At 40.0% G+C, this 17400-nt stretch overlaps 1 protein-coding gene across 3 annotated transcripts in view; it reads left to right on the top strand.

Annotated features, from left to right (window-relative positions):
- The window catches only part of LOC100080375 (LIM domain containing preferred translocation partner in lipoma), a 721700-nt gene that overhangs the window by 446378 nt on the left and 257922 nt on the right, over nt 1–17400 (top strand). For all 3 annotated transcript variants that reach the window (XM_029068642.2, XM_029068641.1, XM_029068644.2), the window contains one exon: nt 5317–6000. In XM_029068642.2, coding sequence (XP_028924475.1) covers nt 5317–6000 — 684 coding nt within the window. The remainder of the gene's footprint in view (nt 1–5316; nt 6001–17400) is intronic.

The raw sequence follows: 17400 nt of genomic DNA on the forward strand, positions 1-17400 counted from the left end.
TTCCATATGTGGAACACTCCTGTTGGGAGAGTTCAACAGACAGGCAAATAGCTGGGTCCCTATGCTCAAGGAGCTGATAATATAATGGCAGAGACCAGCAGACATAAATTATTTGCAAATAGAGGAGGAGGATGAAGAAGGTTATAATTTGAAGTAGCAAGAGCATGGAATGATCAAATAGTTGAATAAGTAAGAGAAAATAAAGAATAATAATAATAACTGTTTTTTTTTTGTGCTTACTATGTTCTAGGCACTGTACTAAGCTCTGGGGTGGTTACAAGCAAATAGGGTTGGACACAGTCCCTGTCCCACATAGAGCTCAGAATCTCAATCCCCATTTTACAGATGAGGTATCTGAGGCCCAGGGAAGTGAAGTGACTTGCCCAAGGTCACACAGCAGACAGGTGGTGGAGCTGGGATTAGAATCCATATTGTACTGACTCCCAGGCCCATGCCCTATCTACTGTGCCATGCTGCTTCTCATTTGTAGATCGGTTATATACTACAAGCCCGTAAAATAACATGCATAAATGCCAAAGATGAGTGTAAAGATGTAAAAGGACTAAAGGAAGTTATTTTTTATCATGTTCCAGCTTCCTTAGATCCCAGGATAATCTTTTTGCACTTTTCATTATTCAGTTTGTTTTTTTTCTTTTGATGGATCCATATTTTATTGAACCATATTTTATTTGTGTGATTGGGCAAAGTCTGTAGCTTACTGGTATCCATCTTGCGGTGGTAGACTAGATGTCGGGGGGAGGGAGAGAGGGAGGGCGAAGAAAGAAAGAGTGAGAGAGAAAGAGAGAGAGAATATTAAAGAGGGAGAATATTGATATACAAGATTGCTTACTATGGAAATAGCCTCCTCTTGTCATTGCATTCCTAGATTATAGAACTTGCTCTTAGATTAAATTAACCCTCAGCTCAGTGGAATTTCAGAGTGCCTGCCAAACAAATGCTTAGTACAAAATGTACTGTACTGTAGATTTATTTATATAAGTAGGAGCCTCTGAAGCCCCTCAACATTGGGAATGGTCACGTAAAATTTCATTCAGTGTTGAGCTAAAAATCACCTTCCCTGAAATATTTGCTATTTCAATTATAATGGGGTGATATGCAGTGAGCATCGGGACAAAATTTCACCCATGCTATTAGTGCACCTTCTAGTGGCTAGTGGTCAGGATTGGGAAATTACAATTCTACATTCTGTCCCTTGTGAATTAATTTGTGGCCTAGAGAAAGTTACATGTCACAACTGTATCAATCTCTTCAGCTGTGTCATTTTTAGTGAAAATATTGTTAGGATATTATTGATATACTGTAAGAATTCATTAAAGAGGAAAGCTTTTTGAAAAAAAAATGCTGAGGAAATGCCTCAGAAAGGTGTTCCGCTCTATGCTATGGGATTTATGTTTATGAAAAAATCAAGGATATCCCACTGTTGATTGTTGAGTGTATTTGCAAAGTACTATATGAAAATGAAAGAAAATGATGTGCCTAATGAAAGATGTTTTCAATAAGATTGAAAACTATAATCTGTGCTTGTTGTTTATTAGATCAGTACCTTGTTCACAAGGGCCTTTAAATTTTTTTTTCTAAATAATAAATGCATCTTTGCAGATTAAAACCTTCTACTTATCTTTAAAGACCTCCTGTTTAATTTTCAGTAGACTTTCCTAGACAGGCTAGTATTACAGACTGATCCATCTGATTTCAGTAATCACCAAAAGCCTGAGTTTTAGCCTCAACTTGTGTAAAATTAATTGCTTCCACCTAGACTGGCCTTTGGGAATCACTGGCATGTTAATTTGCACAATCGCATGCTTGTCTCTGTCATCATCATCACCTTCACTGGTGTCTAATGAGTTCCTATAGTGTGCAACTTCAAGAAAAACATGGAAGAGGTAGACTAGTAGCTAGATGAATAGAATCGATAACAATGATCATGGAAGAACCGTTAGTAAGATTCCTGATTATAGATAAGATATTCTGGAGAAAATATGTCCATAGAGTCACTATGAATCTGTAACAACTCAACACCATTTAAAAACAACCACAACGACAAGCCTTGTGCAGGGAAGTATACTAGATCTTTGGGAGAGTACATAGAAATGTCCTTTAGTTGGAAGAGAGTACACCAAAAACGAAATACAAAATATATGTTTGCTGCTCTGTGGAGAATTAAAATATATTAGTGGCGAGGGGAAAAAGTGAGCAAGAGGGGTTGAAAATTCAAATCATTGGTTTATTCATCATGTAGTAGTAATAGAGTGAGGTACCTAAAGAAAATTGACTATTCCATTATCAATCAATCAATAGTATTTATTGAGTGCTTAATATATGCAGAGCTCTGAACTAAGCACTTGGATTAGTACAATATAACAGAATTGGTAGACACTTCCCCTCCCACAAATACCTTGTAGTTTGGAAGGGGAGACAAGCATTAGGATCAGTTATGGATGTGTATGTAAGTGCTGTTGGGTCAAGGGTGGGGTAAATTCAAGGCAATAATAATATTTATGGTATTTAAATGCTTACTGTGTGCCAAGCACTGTTCCAAACCCCAGGGTAGATACAAGATAATCAGGTCCCACATGTGCCTCACAGTCTAAGTAGGACTGAGAACAGATAATAATAATGTTGGTATTTATTAAGCGCTTACTATGTGCCGAGCACTGTTCTAAGCGCTGGGGTAGATACAGGGTAATCAGGTTGTCCCACTTGAGGCTCACAGTTAATCCCCATTTTCCAGATGAGGTAACTGAGGCACAGAGAAGTGAAGTGACTTGCCCACAGTCACATAGCTGACAAGTGGCAGAGCCGGGATTCGAACTCATGACCTCTGATTCTCAAGCCCGTGCCCTTTCCACTGAGCCACGCTGCTTCTCTATTAGTCCCCACTTTGCAGATGAGGGAACTGAAGCACAGAGGAATTAAGTGACTTGCCCAAAACATATGGAGGAGCCTGAAATTAGAACCCAGGTCCTCTGACTCCCAGGACAGAGCTTTTTACAAACCCAAGTATAAGATGGAGAATGGAGAGGGAATAGGGGAAATGAGGGTTTATTAAATTACTGCACATAAATATGTATGCCTATTATATCCAGGCACATTATAGGATAGCCATTTATAAAATAGTAATTGTAGTATTCTTAAGGTTTACTATGTACAAGCACTGCACTATTTACTGGGGTAGATAAACAGACGATTCATAATCCTGGCACAATATGGAACTCAAACTATGAGGGAAGGAGAACAGGTGTTTAATCCCCATTTTACAAATGAGGAAAATGAGGCACAGAGAAGTTAAATTACTTGCCCAGAATCACACAACAGGCAGTGGCACAGTCAGAATTAGAACCCATATCTCCTGATCCTAAATCCATGCTTTTTCTATGCCGCTTACACACACGTGCATGCTCTCTCTCTCTCTCCCTCTCTCTCTCTCCCTCTCTCTCCTTCTCTCTCTCTCCCTCTCCCTCCCTCTCTCTCTCTCCCTCTCTCTCCCTCTCCCTTTCTCTCCCCCCCCCCCCCCCCACTCCAGTTTGTTTCCAATTACTTACTGTGTTAGAAATTCAGGGGCATATAGGCAGGTGTATCAACAAGTTTAGCAAGGGCTCTTCCAAACACTCAGCCACAGACCACGTTGGCATTTTCATTTCTCAGAGTTTTCCCCTGATTTTTTGGCTAAAAAGGGAACCATGTGAGACTTTTTTTCTTTTCATTAAACCAAAAACCAATTCAAAGAGAATAAGAAGCTCTGAGTATTGCTCTAGCAATCAGACACCTTTTAAGTGCACAAATCATTTTACTAATCCTGAAGTTTGTTAGTATTTTCCTGGTTTATAAACTCAGTATTTAGTATTTCTGTGGCAGTCATTCATTCAGGGAGAGATCAAGTCAATTGTCCAGAGACATTGCAAAGTACTGCCTAGAAAAGCTGAGTGATTAAATGTCCCAACCATTGAGTTTTTCATTTGTTTTTTATCATGTGTACTGGAGCAGATTTTCAGAAACCAGTATTGTCAAAGACAAAACCAATTAAGAACAGAGAATCTATTCCTCAATAAGTAGAATCAACTCCCAAATTCTGAACTCTCATTATAGACTTGATATGGACATTGAAGTTCACATTGTGTTTAGCCCCACCAAAACATATGATCTGATACTTTTCTCTCTTCAAATTTGCGTTTCCTTATCAAATATTAGAAAATTTTCTTTTAAGGAAGAATCATTTTTGCTAATGCTTCACTATCTTGTGTTTGGGGGAATAAAAACTACCTCTCATTTTTTTATCACATTTCCCTGAAAATCAAGTACTAAAAGGGAAGAGATAGTTCATGTACCTGAATATTTAAAGAAAAAAACAAAACCACAGAGTTTAACCAAGCCCATCATGCCACTGGCTTTTCTTATCCCTAGTAGCAATGAAAAAGGTATTATGATTTAAATAGTTCAGTAGAGTAGGTATGGATTTGGGCAGTATATCACAATTTCTAGAATTATTGCCAAGCCGTAAGCTATGTTTCTCTATTACTGCATTTTCAGCAGATTGAGATGTTTCCTGTAACTTTATCATTTATACACCTGTGTCCATCTGTGTACCTCTTAACTTAATGAGAATTATACTTTAGCCTTTTCCATTTTGTTTTGCAGTTTCACATTCTGTATCTTTAGGGCCTGTCTTAAAAATCTGGATAGTTCCCATTTAAGGGAAGTCCCAGATGTCCCATCATTTCACACCCTTTATTTTGTACCCTATTAATGTGAAATATTAATGCCTTTGTGCATATTTTTTAACTTAGTAGACTATATGCTTTTACCATTCATTATTTGTCTCCTTTTCCATCCTTTTAAAGTGAATCAAATTTAAATTAACATACACACATACATATTAAAACAGGAAAGAAAGTACGGCTTGGGTATTGTTTCAGTATGTGTGAGCTCAGGATTTAGCATTTTACTTACTGTCACAATCATTTTTATTAGTGATTACCCTCCATAGCCTTTTAAAATGAGTATTGGGTTTCGGTGTTGCCATTTTACAGATAGGGAAGCTCACTGTTTGGCTAATATCTTTTATTCGATGTCACCTTGTAATTTACTAGCAAAATTAGATAATTTATTTTTCGAGTTACTGCTTGTTCCACTGAGTTATGCAAAACACTCGTCGGTGTCTGACTTGCTAAAGGTGTTTTACAAAATGAATTTATGATCCTATTTTCATTTTTCTATTGGGAATATTATTATTTTTTCACCTATTGGTAATCTCTACCATGTTTTCTTTTCTTTCCTTTTTTTCTTTCCCCCCCTTAGGGTTCAGCCATTCCCACTGCCTCACCTCCTGTCTCTACCCCTGTCACGGGCCATAAACGAATGGTCATCCCTAACCAGCCACCTTTGACGGCCACCAAGAAATCTACTTCTAAGCCCCAACCTGTGGCCCAGGCTTCTCCCATCCCAGTAGCCCCGATAGGCATGCTGAAACCTCAGCCCCAACCAGTGCCCGCCTCCTACACCACTGCTTCCACCCCAACGAGGCCTACATTCAATGTGCAAGTGAAATCGGCCCAACCCAGTTCGCACTTCATGCCAGCTCCTCAACCCGGGCAGTATTTCAATCAAGGACTGAGCCAGACCTATGGTCCTCAAACAGCTCGTGTTCCAGGACCTGGGCAGTATGCCCCTTCTCAGCCCCGAGGAGGGCCCGATTATGGGTATACACCACCGCCTCTGCGCCAGCCTGAACCTAGCTATGGGTATGCTCCTAATCCGGCTCGTTACCAAGACGCTTATTACTCTGGAGGTCCTGGCTATGGGGGAAAAAATGGCTCTGAACCAGCCTTTGGACAGCAAAATACCTGGAAGCCAGAGCCAACCTATGCCCCTCCAGTGGCCCCACCCCAGAATCCAGCTGGGATGTATCAACCCCCGGGGACTAAGAAGACATACATCACAGATCCTGGTTTAGCACCTCAAGCATCAACACTGCAGCCAAAGGTAGGAAATAAATTAACATTTTTTTCCAAACCAGCAGACCCAGCCTAGCTCTGGACAGGCTAGAGGGGTGGGATTTCTGGTCTGCTCCTTTATAATGTGGCCACTAGATTGTGTCAAAAGCATCTCTGTCCTGGCTAACGTAGAGTCTCAGTTTTCTATTGGTTCCCAATGGTGCTGAAAAAAGGTGCCATATTGAAGGGACAAGACTCAGCTCCTTTGAAAAATAGCTGCATTGATTTATAAATAAATACTCACTTAAGGAAGGTGTCCCTGTGCCCCAGAAATCGGGAGTGCTGACATTGAAATAGCTGCTTCCTCTGAGGGCCCATTTCCTGGGCTGGAGAATAGAATATGATGCTATTGTCTGGTGTTTCCTTCCATCACTGTGGTGCTTTGAGGAGGTGTGAAATAATCTACTCATTTCTGAGAGAGGCAGCAATGCTGGTCTTAAATTCAAAATGCTTTCATTACTTGAACCTAGGAGAGGCCTTGGTTTCCAAGATCTAATTGGGAAAACTCAGAGAGAGATTGTTTCAATTCTTCAAAAAGATTAGCCAAATTAACCAAGTCGGACAATCTTTTCTTTGTTTCATTCTTCCAGCATGTTTGGAATGGCACCCTCCGTCAAACAAAGCATCCAATTCAGTGCAAATGGGATTCAGCTGCCCTGCACCCTGTTGCATTCCCAAAACACTTTCCTCTGGGTCTTGGAATAAAATGTGCCACTCAACAAATGCCAAAACAAGCAGGCATGCTTAGCCCCATGTTGTATGGAGTGCTGGCCCCAGCTACAATGGATTGAGACTGCAGTTTAATGAGGTGGCTCAGGGGAAAAAGAGGCATCTCTGAGATGACTAGGGGATGCAGAGGCTGTATGGGGGAAGGGGTTTGAGGGGTGGGGCAGTTCTTGAAGTCCTTGGTTGTTATCCAGGTTACTTACTATTTTGAGCAACATCTCCTCAACAACCTAAAGCTGGAACTTCAGCCATCTCATGATGGGCAGCTACCTAATCGGGGCTTTGCACCTGGAAGAGAACTGGCAGTAAGAGTAGGACATAGATTCTGGATCTTTGGTGTTGGCAAAGGCCCACTCTTATGTCAGATTGCCCACACTCCTCACTTGAATTCCAGAATGAACATACTACCCCTTGGTTTTAACTAGACACTGAAATCATCATAGCCATGTTCGTATTTGTACACGTTAATTATTCCAGGTATCCAAGCATACAATTTACAATTTGGGGATAACATCAGTTATTCATGTCAGCTTTTAACCCAGAATGTTTGTTTTTCCAACAATGAATGCATTTTTAGCAATGTGTTCACCTGTGTATTAGAATAATTGCAGTTCAGTTCCTCAAGTTGGTATTTTTATGTGTGTTTCCTTTGAGATGTGCTACAGGTTGACATTCAATCGTCTACTGTGTTTTGAGAAAGAAAAAAGAGGTCTCTGAAATGGGCAAACTCTGTGTGTGTGTGTGTGTGTGTGTGTGTGTGTGAGAGAGAGAGAGAGAGAGAGAGAGAGAGAGAGAGAGAGAGAGAGAGAGAGATTTTCTTTCATGCTGGGGTTTGGCGTTGAACACTGCCACATTCAGCTGTAATTGTACACAGAGTACATTATTGTCCACATTTTGGCTCAGACTGGCCTCTGGAGCCACTACTGGTCTGGGATCAAGGAGCACCAAGTCCTAATCTCAAATTTGCCATTGAATTTGCTTTTTGACCATGATTAAGTCTCAGAACCTCCCTGTGCCTCAGTTTTAACCTCAGTAAAGTAGAACATTATTTGAACTAATTAATTAATGATTGCAAAGTGCTTGGAAAATTCCAAGGCCTAAATAAATGCTGAGTGAGTATCATTCATCTTAGCCCTTGGTTTTTATTTATTTTTAGTTTTAAAGTCACTGGTGGAAATTTTGCTTACCTCCATGCCTGAAAACAATATGCTTCCATTGATTCCAGAGTTCCAGGAGGCTAACACGTGGCCATTTAACCCTCTAGCCCAAGATGGAAAGGAGTGAAAATCTTTCCCACAGTGGGCAGAGAGATTATTATTGTGTTTTTTTCCCTCATTCACTGATTTTGAAAATTTGCCAACAAGCATACCATATTTTCAAGATGGAATAGCATAGAAAGAGAGCTCAGGGTCCCAGGATAGAGAATCTTGATAAAAGGATTTCCCCAGATCAGAAAGATTGTTTTTTGCTCAATATCTGGGCACCCATAGATTGTACTCATGATACAGAGTTAAAGCTCTCTGAAATGAAATTATGTGCCAAGAAGAGATGCTACCTGATGCCTACAGTAGTAATATTCTGGTCTCTAGAGGGAAAGGATCTTCATTTGACTTGATACAGCTCCTCTTGAAGAGGATAGCATGGAGCAGTTTAATTTCTAAATCAGTGCCTTTTCTAGTTATCCTTGCTTTGAGGACATCTAAAGACAGCCACCGAACTGTCACTTTTCTTCAACATGGAACAGGTGAGCATTTAAAAGAGAACATCAGTGACCTTTTCGGATACTGATTGCTAAGGTTATTTTTCTCTCTGCCTAAAGAGTAACTCTAAGGAAAGATAGTTCCTGAAACCAATCAGAAAAGCTTCAGAAACAACTTGTTTATCTAGTTCTATGTATAAATTGCCAAGAAAAAAATAGTACTAAGTGAGTAATTTGTAGGTTCACATGTTGCACTTTTCAGCTATGCTAACAAGAAGGATAAAAGCATGGCCTATCTCTATCCTTACTGTTACTCCATCATCTGAATCACCCCCAAACATGAGAAATTCATTGTATTAAGTACCTTTAAACATATTGTTTGGAGCTAATTCATTCATTCAATTGTATTTACTGCGTGCTTACTCTGTGCAGAGCACTATGCTAAGTGCTTAAGACAGTACAATACAACAATAAACATATTCCCTGCTCACATTTAGCTTACAATCTAGAAGAAAGCAATGGTGTGACCAACCAATAGGTTCCAATAGGTTCTTTATTAGCAACCAATTGGTGCTGAATATATGCTGAATGACTTGGAACATAAATTCATTAGAATGAAATGAGTTTAACTCTGCCAGTGTGTGTTATGGAGAAGTTCTCCTTAGTTGTTCTTGAGTTTGCTTTCCCCTCTGAATCCTGGGCATAAACCTCTCCCTATTTAGTAAGGGTGTTCTGAGAGCTGCTGCTTGACCAACCTTTTTAAATTTGCCAGTTAAACAGAGGAGCGTTAGCCTTATTGAACTCCATAAACTTTTTTCATAGATCTGACTGTCAGAAAGATAGCTGGTCTCTATTCTCTAAACATACTAACATCTGACTGTCAGGATATGATTCTTATTTACTTTCAAAAGGCTGTTAGGGAGCAAGTCAATTTTATGAGATTTTATTGTATGTGCTTTTCAATGCTACTGCAAAGCAACAACGCCACTTATTGATAAATCCCTTTGAGGAATGTCTTTCCTTCTTAGCATGCTGCAAGCACAAATACAATCCCATTTCAGCAGGGGGGATGATAATTGTTCTCTTCCTCACTAACAGGAGGTAGACTGACCATTATTAATGGACAACAAACTGTGTGACATACCAAAGCTTTGATAGATTTTGCAGACGGAGTACTAGGAAATGTCCCAGCAACAAAACATCAAATGTTTTGTAATTAGTACTAAGAGCGGCATTGTCTCACAGATAAACATTTGCTCAGTATTTCAGCTCTTTGGTAATCTGGTATGCAGAGGACCCAACGTTTTGGAATAGCTTGCAGTGTAAATAAAAAGCTGTTTGCTATGTCACATTCATGGAGTTTCTGGAATGTTCATTAGAAAATCCAGCTTGTTTTAAGAAGGCCACTTATGTGTCTTAATCTATCATGAAAAACGTGCTTGAAGAGGTTCTTCAAGTGTGTATAGTCAGTTACTTGTTCAATTCCTCCTGATAATCTGTTGGTCTCTTAGCAGTATACATTATCCTCAAATCATCCGTCTCATTCAACCCAGATATTCAGTCTGTCACCAAATCCTGTTGGTTTTACCTAAACAACATCTCTAAAATCTACCCTTTCCTCTCCATACAAACTGCTACTGTGCTGATCCAAGTACTTATATCCCTCCTTGGTTGCTGCATCAGCCTCGCTGACCTCCCTGCCTCCTGTCTCTCCCAACTCCAGTTCCTTCTTCTCTCTACAGCTTGAATCATTTTTCAGTCTCCTCACTCCTCAAGAACTCCAGTAATTGCCTATCTACCTCTGCACCAAACAGAAACTCCGTACTGATTGGGAACATATCCATTAATTATGTTCTGTTGTACTCTGCCAAGTGCTTAGTACAATGCTCTGCACATAGTGCTCTGCTCAACAAATACCATTGATTGTTTCAGTGCACTAAATCAGCTCACCACCTGCTACCTCACTGCCCTGATTTCTTACTACAACCCAGCTTCTACACGTTGCTCATCCAATGTCTACCTACTCACTGCACCTCGATCTCAACTGTTTCAATGCCAACTTCTTGCCTATATCCTTCCTCTGACCTAGAACCCCTCCTCCTTCAAATACAACAGACAGCCACTCTGCCCACCTTCACATCTTCTCCAAGAGGCCTTCTCTAAGCCCTCATTTCCCTACTCTCTCTCTCCTTTCTGCATCACTTATGTACTTGTATCTGTACCCTTTTAGCACTTGATATTCACTCCACCTTCAGCCCCACAACGCTTATTTAGCCATCAATAATTAACTTTAATGTCTGACTTCACCTCTAGTCAGTAAGCCTCTGGTGGACAGGCAGGGAGCGTGTCCACCAACTCTTGCATTGTACTGTCCCATACGCTTTGTACAGTGCTCGGAACACAGTAGGCACTTAATAAATACCACTGATTGATTAACTGGCAGAAGCTTTGGTAATTTAATGGTTTGAATTCCATCCCTCTAATATTCCTTAAAATGACTACAAATATCTTTTATGGCCATATATAACAGGCATCACAAAACTTACGGTGTTTCAATTTAGCAGGTTTCCCACACTTATAATCTAGGCATAATAATCTGTGTTAACCATTAATTAAATTTTATGAGACACTCCACACTTAATGGGAAAGATGCCTATTCCTTTAGGCATTAAGATCAGCCTTCACTATCCAGCCTGGTATATACAATGTGTAGGTTAACACATTATCCAGTAGACTTTAATGCAAATGTATAAATTCCATGTTATGAAAATGGTTAGTGAAGCAAGGTAACTCAGGGCAACAGACTGGAAACTCAAGGACCCTGAGTTTTAATACCTGCTGGGTAGCATTAGGCAAGTTATTTTGACTGCCTGCCTCAGGGTTCCCACTGTACAATTGGTGATAATTACACTCACCTAGCTCACAGAGTTCTGTTAAGATTGGCTAACAAAAATGGTCCCTGTTTTTGCTGAATCCAGAGGCTGAACTTATGGGTGAAAAATCTTCCCATTGTCTGTAATTATTATTTTGAGTCATTAGGGTATAATTTTAATAAATTACTACCCCCAGTTTACCTTTATGGTGTTTGATTAGTTCATCCTTCAACTTCATCATCTTCAAGTCTCAATAAATGAAAACCCCTGAATCTTTCATCATAAACTACCTTTTTCCATGGTCACTTCAGCTTTTCGTTATTGTTTTAATCTCTAATGGTACACAGTTTTCTATTGTACCTGACTAGTGCTGAATGACTTGTTGATCTATTCCTAGTAATGGTAGTATTTACTGAGAGCCTGCTTGGTACAATGAAATGTGCTCCTGCAGAATCAAGAAGTTCTGCTCTCAAATAGTTTTCAGTATGGTTTATAAATCCTAATGTCATATTTGATTTTTTTCAATGGTGGTTCCTCTTTGGGATTCTTTTTTTTTTTTAATGGCATCTGTTAAACACTTGGAGTTGATACAAGCTAATCAGGTTGGACACAATTTCCTCATCTGTAAATTAAGGAGTCAATACCAGTTCTCTCTCCTACTCAGATGGTGAGCCATATGTGAGACAGAAATTGGGAAGGAAAGCAACCCTGCCTAGTTGATAGAGCACGGGTCTAGAAATCAGAAGGACCTGGGTTCTAATTCTGGCTCTGACATCTGCTGTGTGGCCTTGGGCTAGTCATTTCACTTCTCTGTTCTTCAGTTACCTCATCTGTAAAATGGGGATTAAGATTGTGAGCCCCATGTGCAACAGGGGCTGTGTCCAACCTGATTAATTTGTATCTACTCCAGCACTTAGAACAGTGCTTGACACATTTGTAAGAACTTAAATACCATTATTATTATTGGATCCAACTTAATTTTCTCTGTCTATCAGAGCGCATAATACAGTGCTTGGGACATAGTAAATTCATTCAGTAGTATTTCTTGAGCGCTTACGGTGTTATAATCACAATCCTGTCACTGATGAAAGTAAAGGCAGAGGCCAAGATCAGTCTCTCTAACTCTGCTCATAGGATCCATCAATTACTTTATAGTCAGATTTAGTGTGCATGTCTCAGGGCCTTATTGCTTTGGGACATCAATTTTATTTAAAAATTACTCCCAAATTTTGCTTCCTTCCTTCTAAACATAAGGTATTCTGCTTTTCAGACTGCAATTAACCTTTTAATAGGGGGTGGGGGTTAGAGGGAGGAGATAAGAGTTCGGTGTGTTGGTTGAAAGGGAAAGAAATGGCATTTCAATATTTCCCTTTACTAAAGGGAATGATTAGGTTGACCACATATGATGATATGTATGATCAGAGTGTTGCCAAGAAAATAGAGGGAAAAAAAATGTAACCAAAGTGTTGTCATGGTGACTGGAAATGTCCCCATATTTGCTTTGCAAACCTCTTGGCCCTTCACTGAACAGTTAACTCTGAAAAGAGAGCTGCCAGCGGTTGATGAAGAGGAGGAGAGCATGCGATATTATTGTTGCTCTCATCAGGACAGGGATCGTGTCTACCAACTCGACTGTAATGTATTCTCCCAAGTGCTTGGAACAGTGATGTGCACACAGCAAGCACTCAATAAATGTCATTGATTGACTCTTAGCAGCAGTTTGACCAAGCAGTTTATTTCTTTGTCATTCCCTCATATACTTTTATCAGTTGTCAAATTGAAAAGCTTAAATTCATTTTCATTTCTTCTTGAATTATACTTACACAAAAGGTAAATATTCATTGTTACTTAAAACTGTGGTTATCGTTCAGTTTGGCTCCTTCCCCATACAGCTAGCAAGATGATTTGGGAGTTGCTATTCAGAGTTGCCTTATAATCTAGTGCTCTCTAACAAATATGTCATGGAATTTTGCTGGTCCATCATCTGTAATTTCACATACTTGTGCATCTTGGCCCCCACCACGTTGGATTCCACTTGCCTTCTCCATCAACTGAAAATCTTTTCAGGGTTCTGTCAAAGAGAATGTGAATAACATTGACCTGATAGTTACATGCTCTGAGACACTTACAGCATCATAACAGGCTCATCTGACTTGCTTATTTTGTATTGTTTGTACAACATATTGTATATTGTATAGAGCATGAGTCTGGGAGTCAGAAAGTCATGGGTTCTACTCCTGAGTCTATCACTTGTCTGCTGTGTGACCTTGGGAAAGTCACTTCACTTCTCTGGGCCTCCGTTACCTCATTTGTAAAAGGGAGATTGAGACTGTGAGTCCCACATGAGATAGGGACTGTCTCCAACCTGATGTGCTTGTATCCACCCCAGTGCTTAGTACAGTGTGTGGCATGTAATAAGCACTTAACAGATACCACAATTATTATTATTTCCCCCAGCCCAATGTACATATCATGATTGGCACATAATGAGCACTTAACAAATAAAACAGTTTTCATTACTGTTATTATAACTGGGCAGGTATTCACAAGGTCACTATGAAGGTCAGTAAAATAGTATCTGTACATTACTTTGAGTTCAGTAGAGGAAAATACTACATAAAGGCTTAGATATTAGACTATGTGAGCATGTTCATGTGCTCTCGTTGCTATTCACCCTCTCCTCTGAATCAACTATGAACTTCACTGTGTACCCTGGCATAGTGGATAGTGCATGGGCCTGGGAGTCAGAAGGTCCTGGGTTCTAATGCCAGTTCTGCCACTATTCTGCTGTGTGACCTTAGGCAAGTCACTTCACTTCCCGGGGCCTCAGTTCCCTCATCTGTAAAATGGGGATTGAGACTGTGAGCCCAACGTGGAACAGGGACTGTCTCCAACCCGATTTGCTTGTATCCACTCCAGCACTTAGTATAGTTCCTGACGCAAAGTAAGTGCTTAAAAATACCATCATTATTAATATTACCACCCCTTAGGCACTTTAATAGTCACCCCAGTCCCAATACTTATCTAAATGTTCTTATACTCTACTAGTTCTCCTATCCTTAATCTATTTTAATGTCTGTCTTCCCCTGTAAACTATAAGTTTCTGGAAAGGGATTGTGACTCCCAACTCTGTTGTATTTTTCCAAGCACCTACTACAGTGGTATGCACACAGTAAGTGCTCAGTGAATTCCATTGACGGATTAGTCTCAATATTCTGGACGATTATAACGTCTCCTGGAGAAGTGGATTATTGTAGCAATACAAGTAATGGCTGTTTTTTCACAAACGTCATAGTTTCACCCAACATTAGACTCATTCGCCAAATGTCAGGAGTAACATTGTTTCTTACAGTTGCATGAATAATTTATAACATAATTGAAGGGTTGATCAGTAAAGGGTAAGAGAAACATTTCAAAATAAAGCAAATTTAGGAGCATGAAATGAGCTACTTGCTAATCACATTAGAATTGTGGTTTGATCCAAAACCAATCTAGTCTGGTAAGAGAACAGAGAAAGTCAGTGCCATTTTTTAAAGCTTTGTGTAGAACATTGTATTCAGATTGCAGGAAAACCCCAAATCAATCAGATCAGTCACAGTTTGTTTGGGAAGCCTAATTAAAAGTGTGAAAGTGTGAAGTCGGTACATGGAACACCAGCAACTGTTTAGCCTTCTGTAATGGCTTTGTGAGTTCTAATACCAAAGTTATGAGAGGAATTAAAATGGATGCTGTTTTTGCATCCTAGGACCAGATATTCAAGATTTTTCCCACCGGGTTCCCCTGCTTTGTTCCCTTTCTTTGGAATGGTTGTTTTGTTTTCAGTAACATATAAACTGTGCATTCCACAGTGACCCTCAACAAACCAGAGAAACTGAAAGAGTTGTGTAAGAGGCTCTTTCAACTTGGGAATTCACTCTTTGATACTTTTTTTTCCCCTCTTTTTTTCAGTGATATCTGTTAAGTGCTCACTGTGTGCCACAGACTGTTCTAAATGCTTGAAGTAGATACAAGTGAATTGGTCCAGATACAGTCCCTTTCCCACCGAGGACTTTTAATCTAAGTAGGAGGGAGAATGCTTATTTAATCCCCATTTTTGCAGTTGAGGAAACTGATGCACAGAGAAATTAAGTGACTTGCCCAAGGTCACACAGAAGGAAGTGGCAGAGGTGGGATTAGATCACAAGTTCTCTATCTCTCAGGCCAATGCTTTATCCACTAGGCTAAACTGCTTTAGGTCTTGTGCTTTTTTTAAATCTGTCAAACTGTAAATGGTAATGCAACATATATATGGAATAGTGGCAAGTGAAGATTCTCATTGTCCTCATTAAAATCTGTGTGTATTACAATAATGGTTACCATCACATGAGAAATTTTAGGGTTTAGGTTTTCTCAAAATGTCTCTTTAGAGGCTAGATGATAGTCTCCTCATTCACCTGTCCACTGATAACTAAATGTTTAAACTTTGGAATGCTAGTGATCATATGGTTGGGTAGATGATGCAGCGTAAGTGATAGCCACTCCAATCAATCAATGATATTTATTGAGCATGTCTATGTGCATAGCACTGTACTAAGCTTTTGGGAGAGTACAATACCAGAGAGTTGTAGACGTGTTCCTTGCCCACAGTGAGCTTACAGTTAGAAGGCATCTAGTCAACTAACATGCTAATCAACTCAAACATATGCCAAAACACTGGAAGGCCAAATATTCCTATTTTAATGGGATGTACAATGAAAGTGAGAATCATAGTCCACTTCACTCATGAATAATGCTGTAATAACTATGAGCCTATCTCACCAAGATGTCTAAGTGCTTTCAAATCGTATTTTTAGGTTCTGCAGATTGATAGTTTTTATAAAAGTGGTGTTGTGTCTATATAAATATATGTGTGTAGACGCACACCCATGCACGCGCGTGCACACACACACACACACACACACACACACACTGAAGCAGCGTGGCTCAGTGGAAAGAGCACAGGCTTGGGAGTCAGAGGTCATGACTTAGAATCCCGGCTCTGCCACTTGTCAGCTGTGTGACTGTGGGCAAGTCACTTAACTTCTCTGTGCCTCAGTTACCTCATCTGGAAAATGGGGATTAACTGTGAGCCTCACGTGGGACAACCTGATTACCCTGTATCTACCCCAGCACTTAGAACAGTGCTCGGCACATAGCGCTTAACAAATACCAACATTATTATTATTATTACCCCCCCCCATATCCGGCACTATGGCATAATGGATAGAGCACAGCCCTGGGAGTCAGAAGGTCATGCATTCTAATCCCGGTTCCACTAGGTGTCTGCTGTGTGACCTTGGGCAAGTCACTTCACTTCTTTGTGCTTCAGTTCTCTCATCTGTAAAATGGGGATTGAGACTGTGAGCCCCATGTGAGACAAGGATTGCGTCCAACCTGATTAACTTGTATCTGCCCCAGCACTTAGAACAGTGCTTGGCACATATGTCAGTGCTTAACAAATACCAGAATTATTATTATTATTATCATTATTACCTGGAAAATTGACATTTCTGATAACCCCTATACCAAAGAAATTTGGGACAGTTGGTCAAAAGATTAATTTGGTAGGCCTCCACCCTCAGGGAGGAATTTATATGCGGCCCTCAGTAATAGGGACAAGGTGGGTGGTCGTAACCCATAAGCATTTAGCATCGATACCTCCTGTGAGCCACTCACCAGGTCTCTCGGTCAGTCCAGCAGGTCTCACAGCTCCTCTCTCTACTAATGGGCCACTGGCTAACAACTGTGTAACAGGAGTTTTTTGCTAATCATGTAACTCTGGGTAACCTTCTGAATGACTAAGCATAATCTCTGCTGGACTTTCCCAACATTTCATAAACTGGAACATTTTGATTAATTGTCATTTCTCACTCCCTTGATGCACTGACTACAAACTCTTTACTTTGTAGCCTTCCTCCTTGGTTAGGAAGAAAGAGATGGAGACAGGTTCACACCCCAGTCTCTCAGGGTAGACACTACATTTTTATACATATGTCATCATCATCAGCGGGAGTGCATACTCTGTGCAGAACACTCTGAGTACTTGGAAGAGTACAATACAACAGAGTTGGTA

Source organism: Ornithorhynchus anatinus, chromosome 7 (assembly GCF_004115215.2).
Source record: "Ornithorhynchus anatinus isolate Pmale09 chromosome 7, mOrnAna1.pri.v4, whole genome shotgun sequence".
Taxonomy (NCBI): domain Eukaryota; kingdom Metazoa; phylum Chordata; class Mammalia; order Monotremata; family Ornithorhynchidae; genus Ornithorhynchus; species Ornithorhynchus anatinus.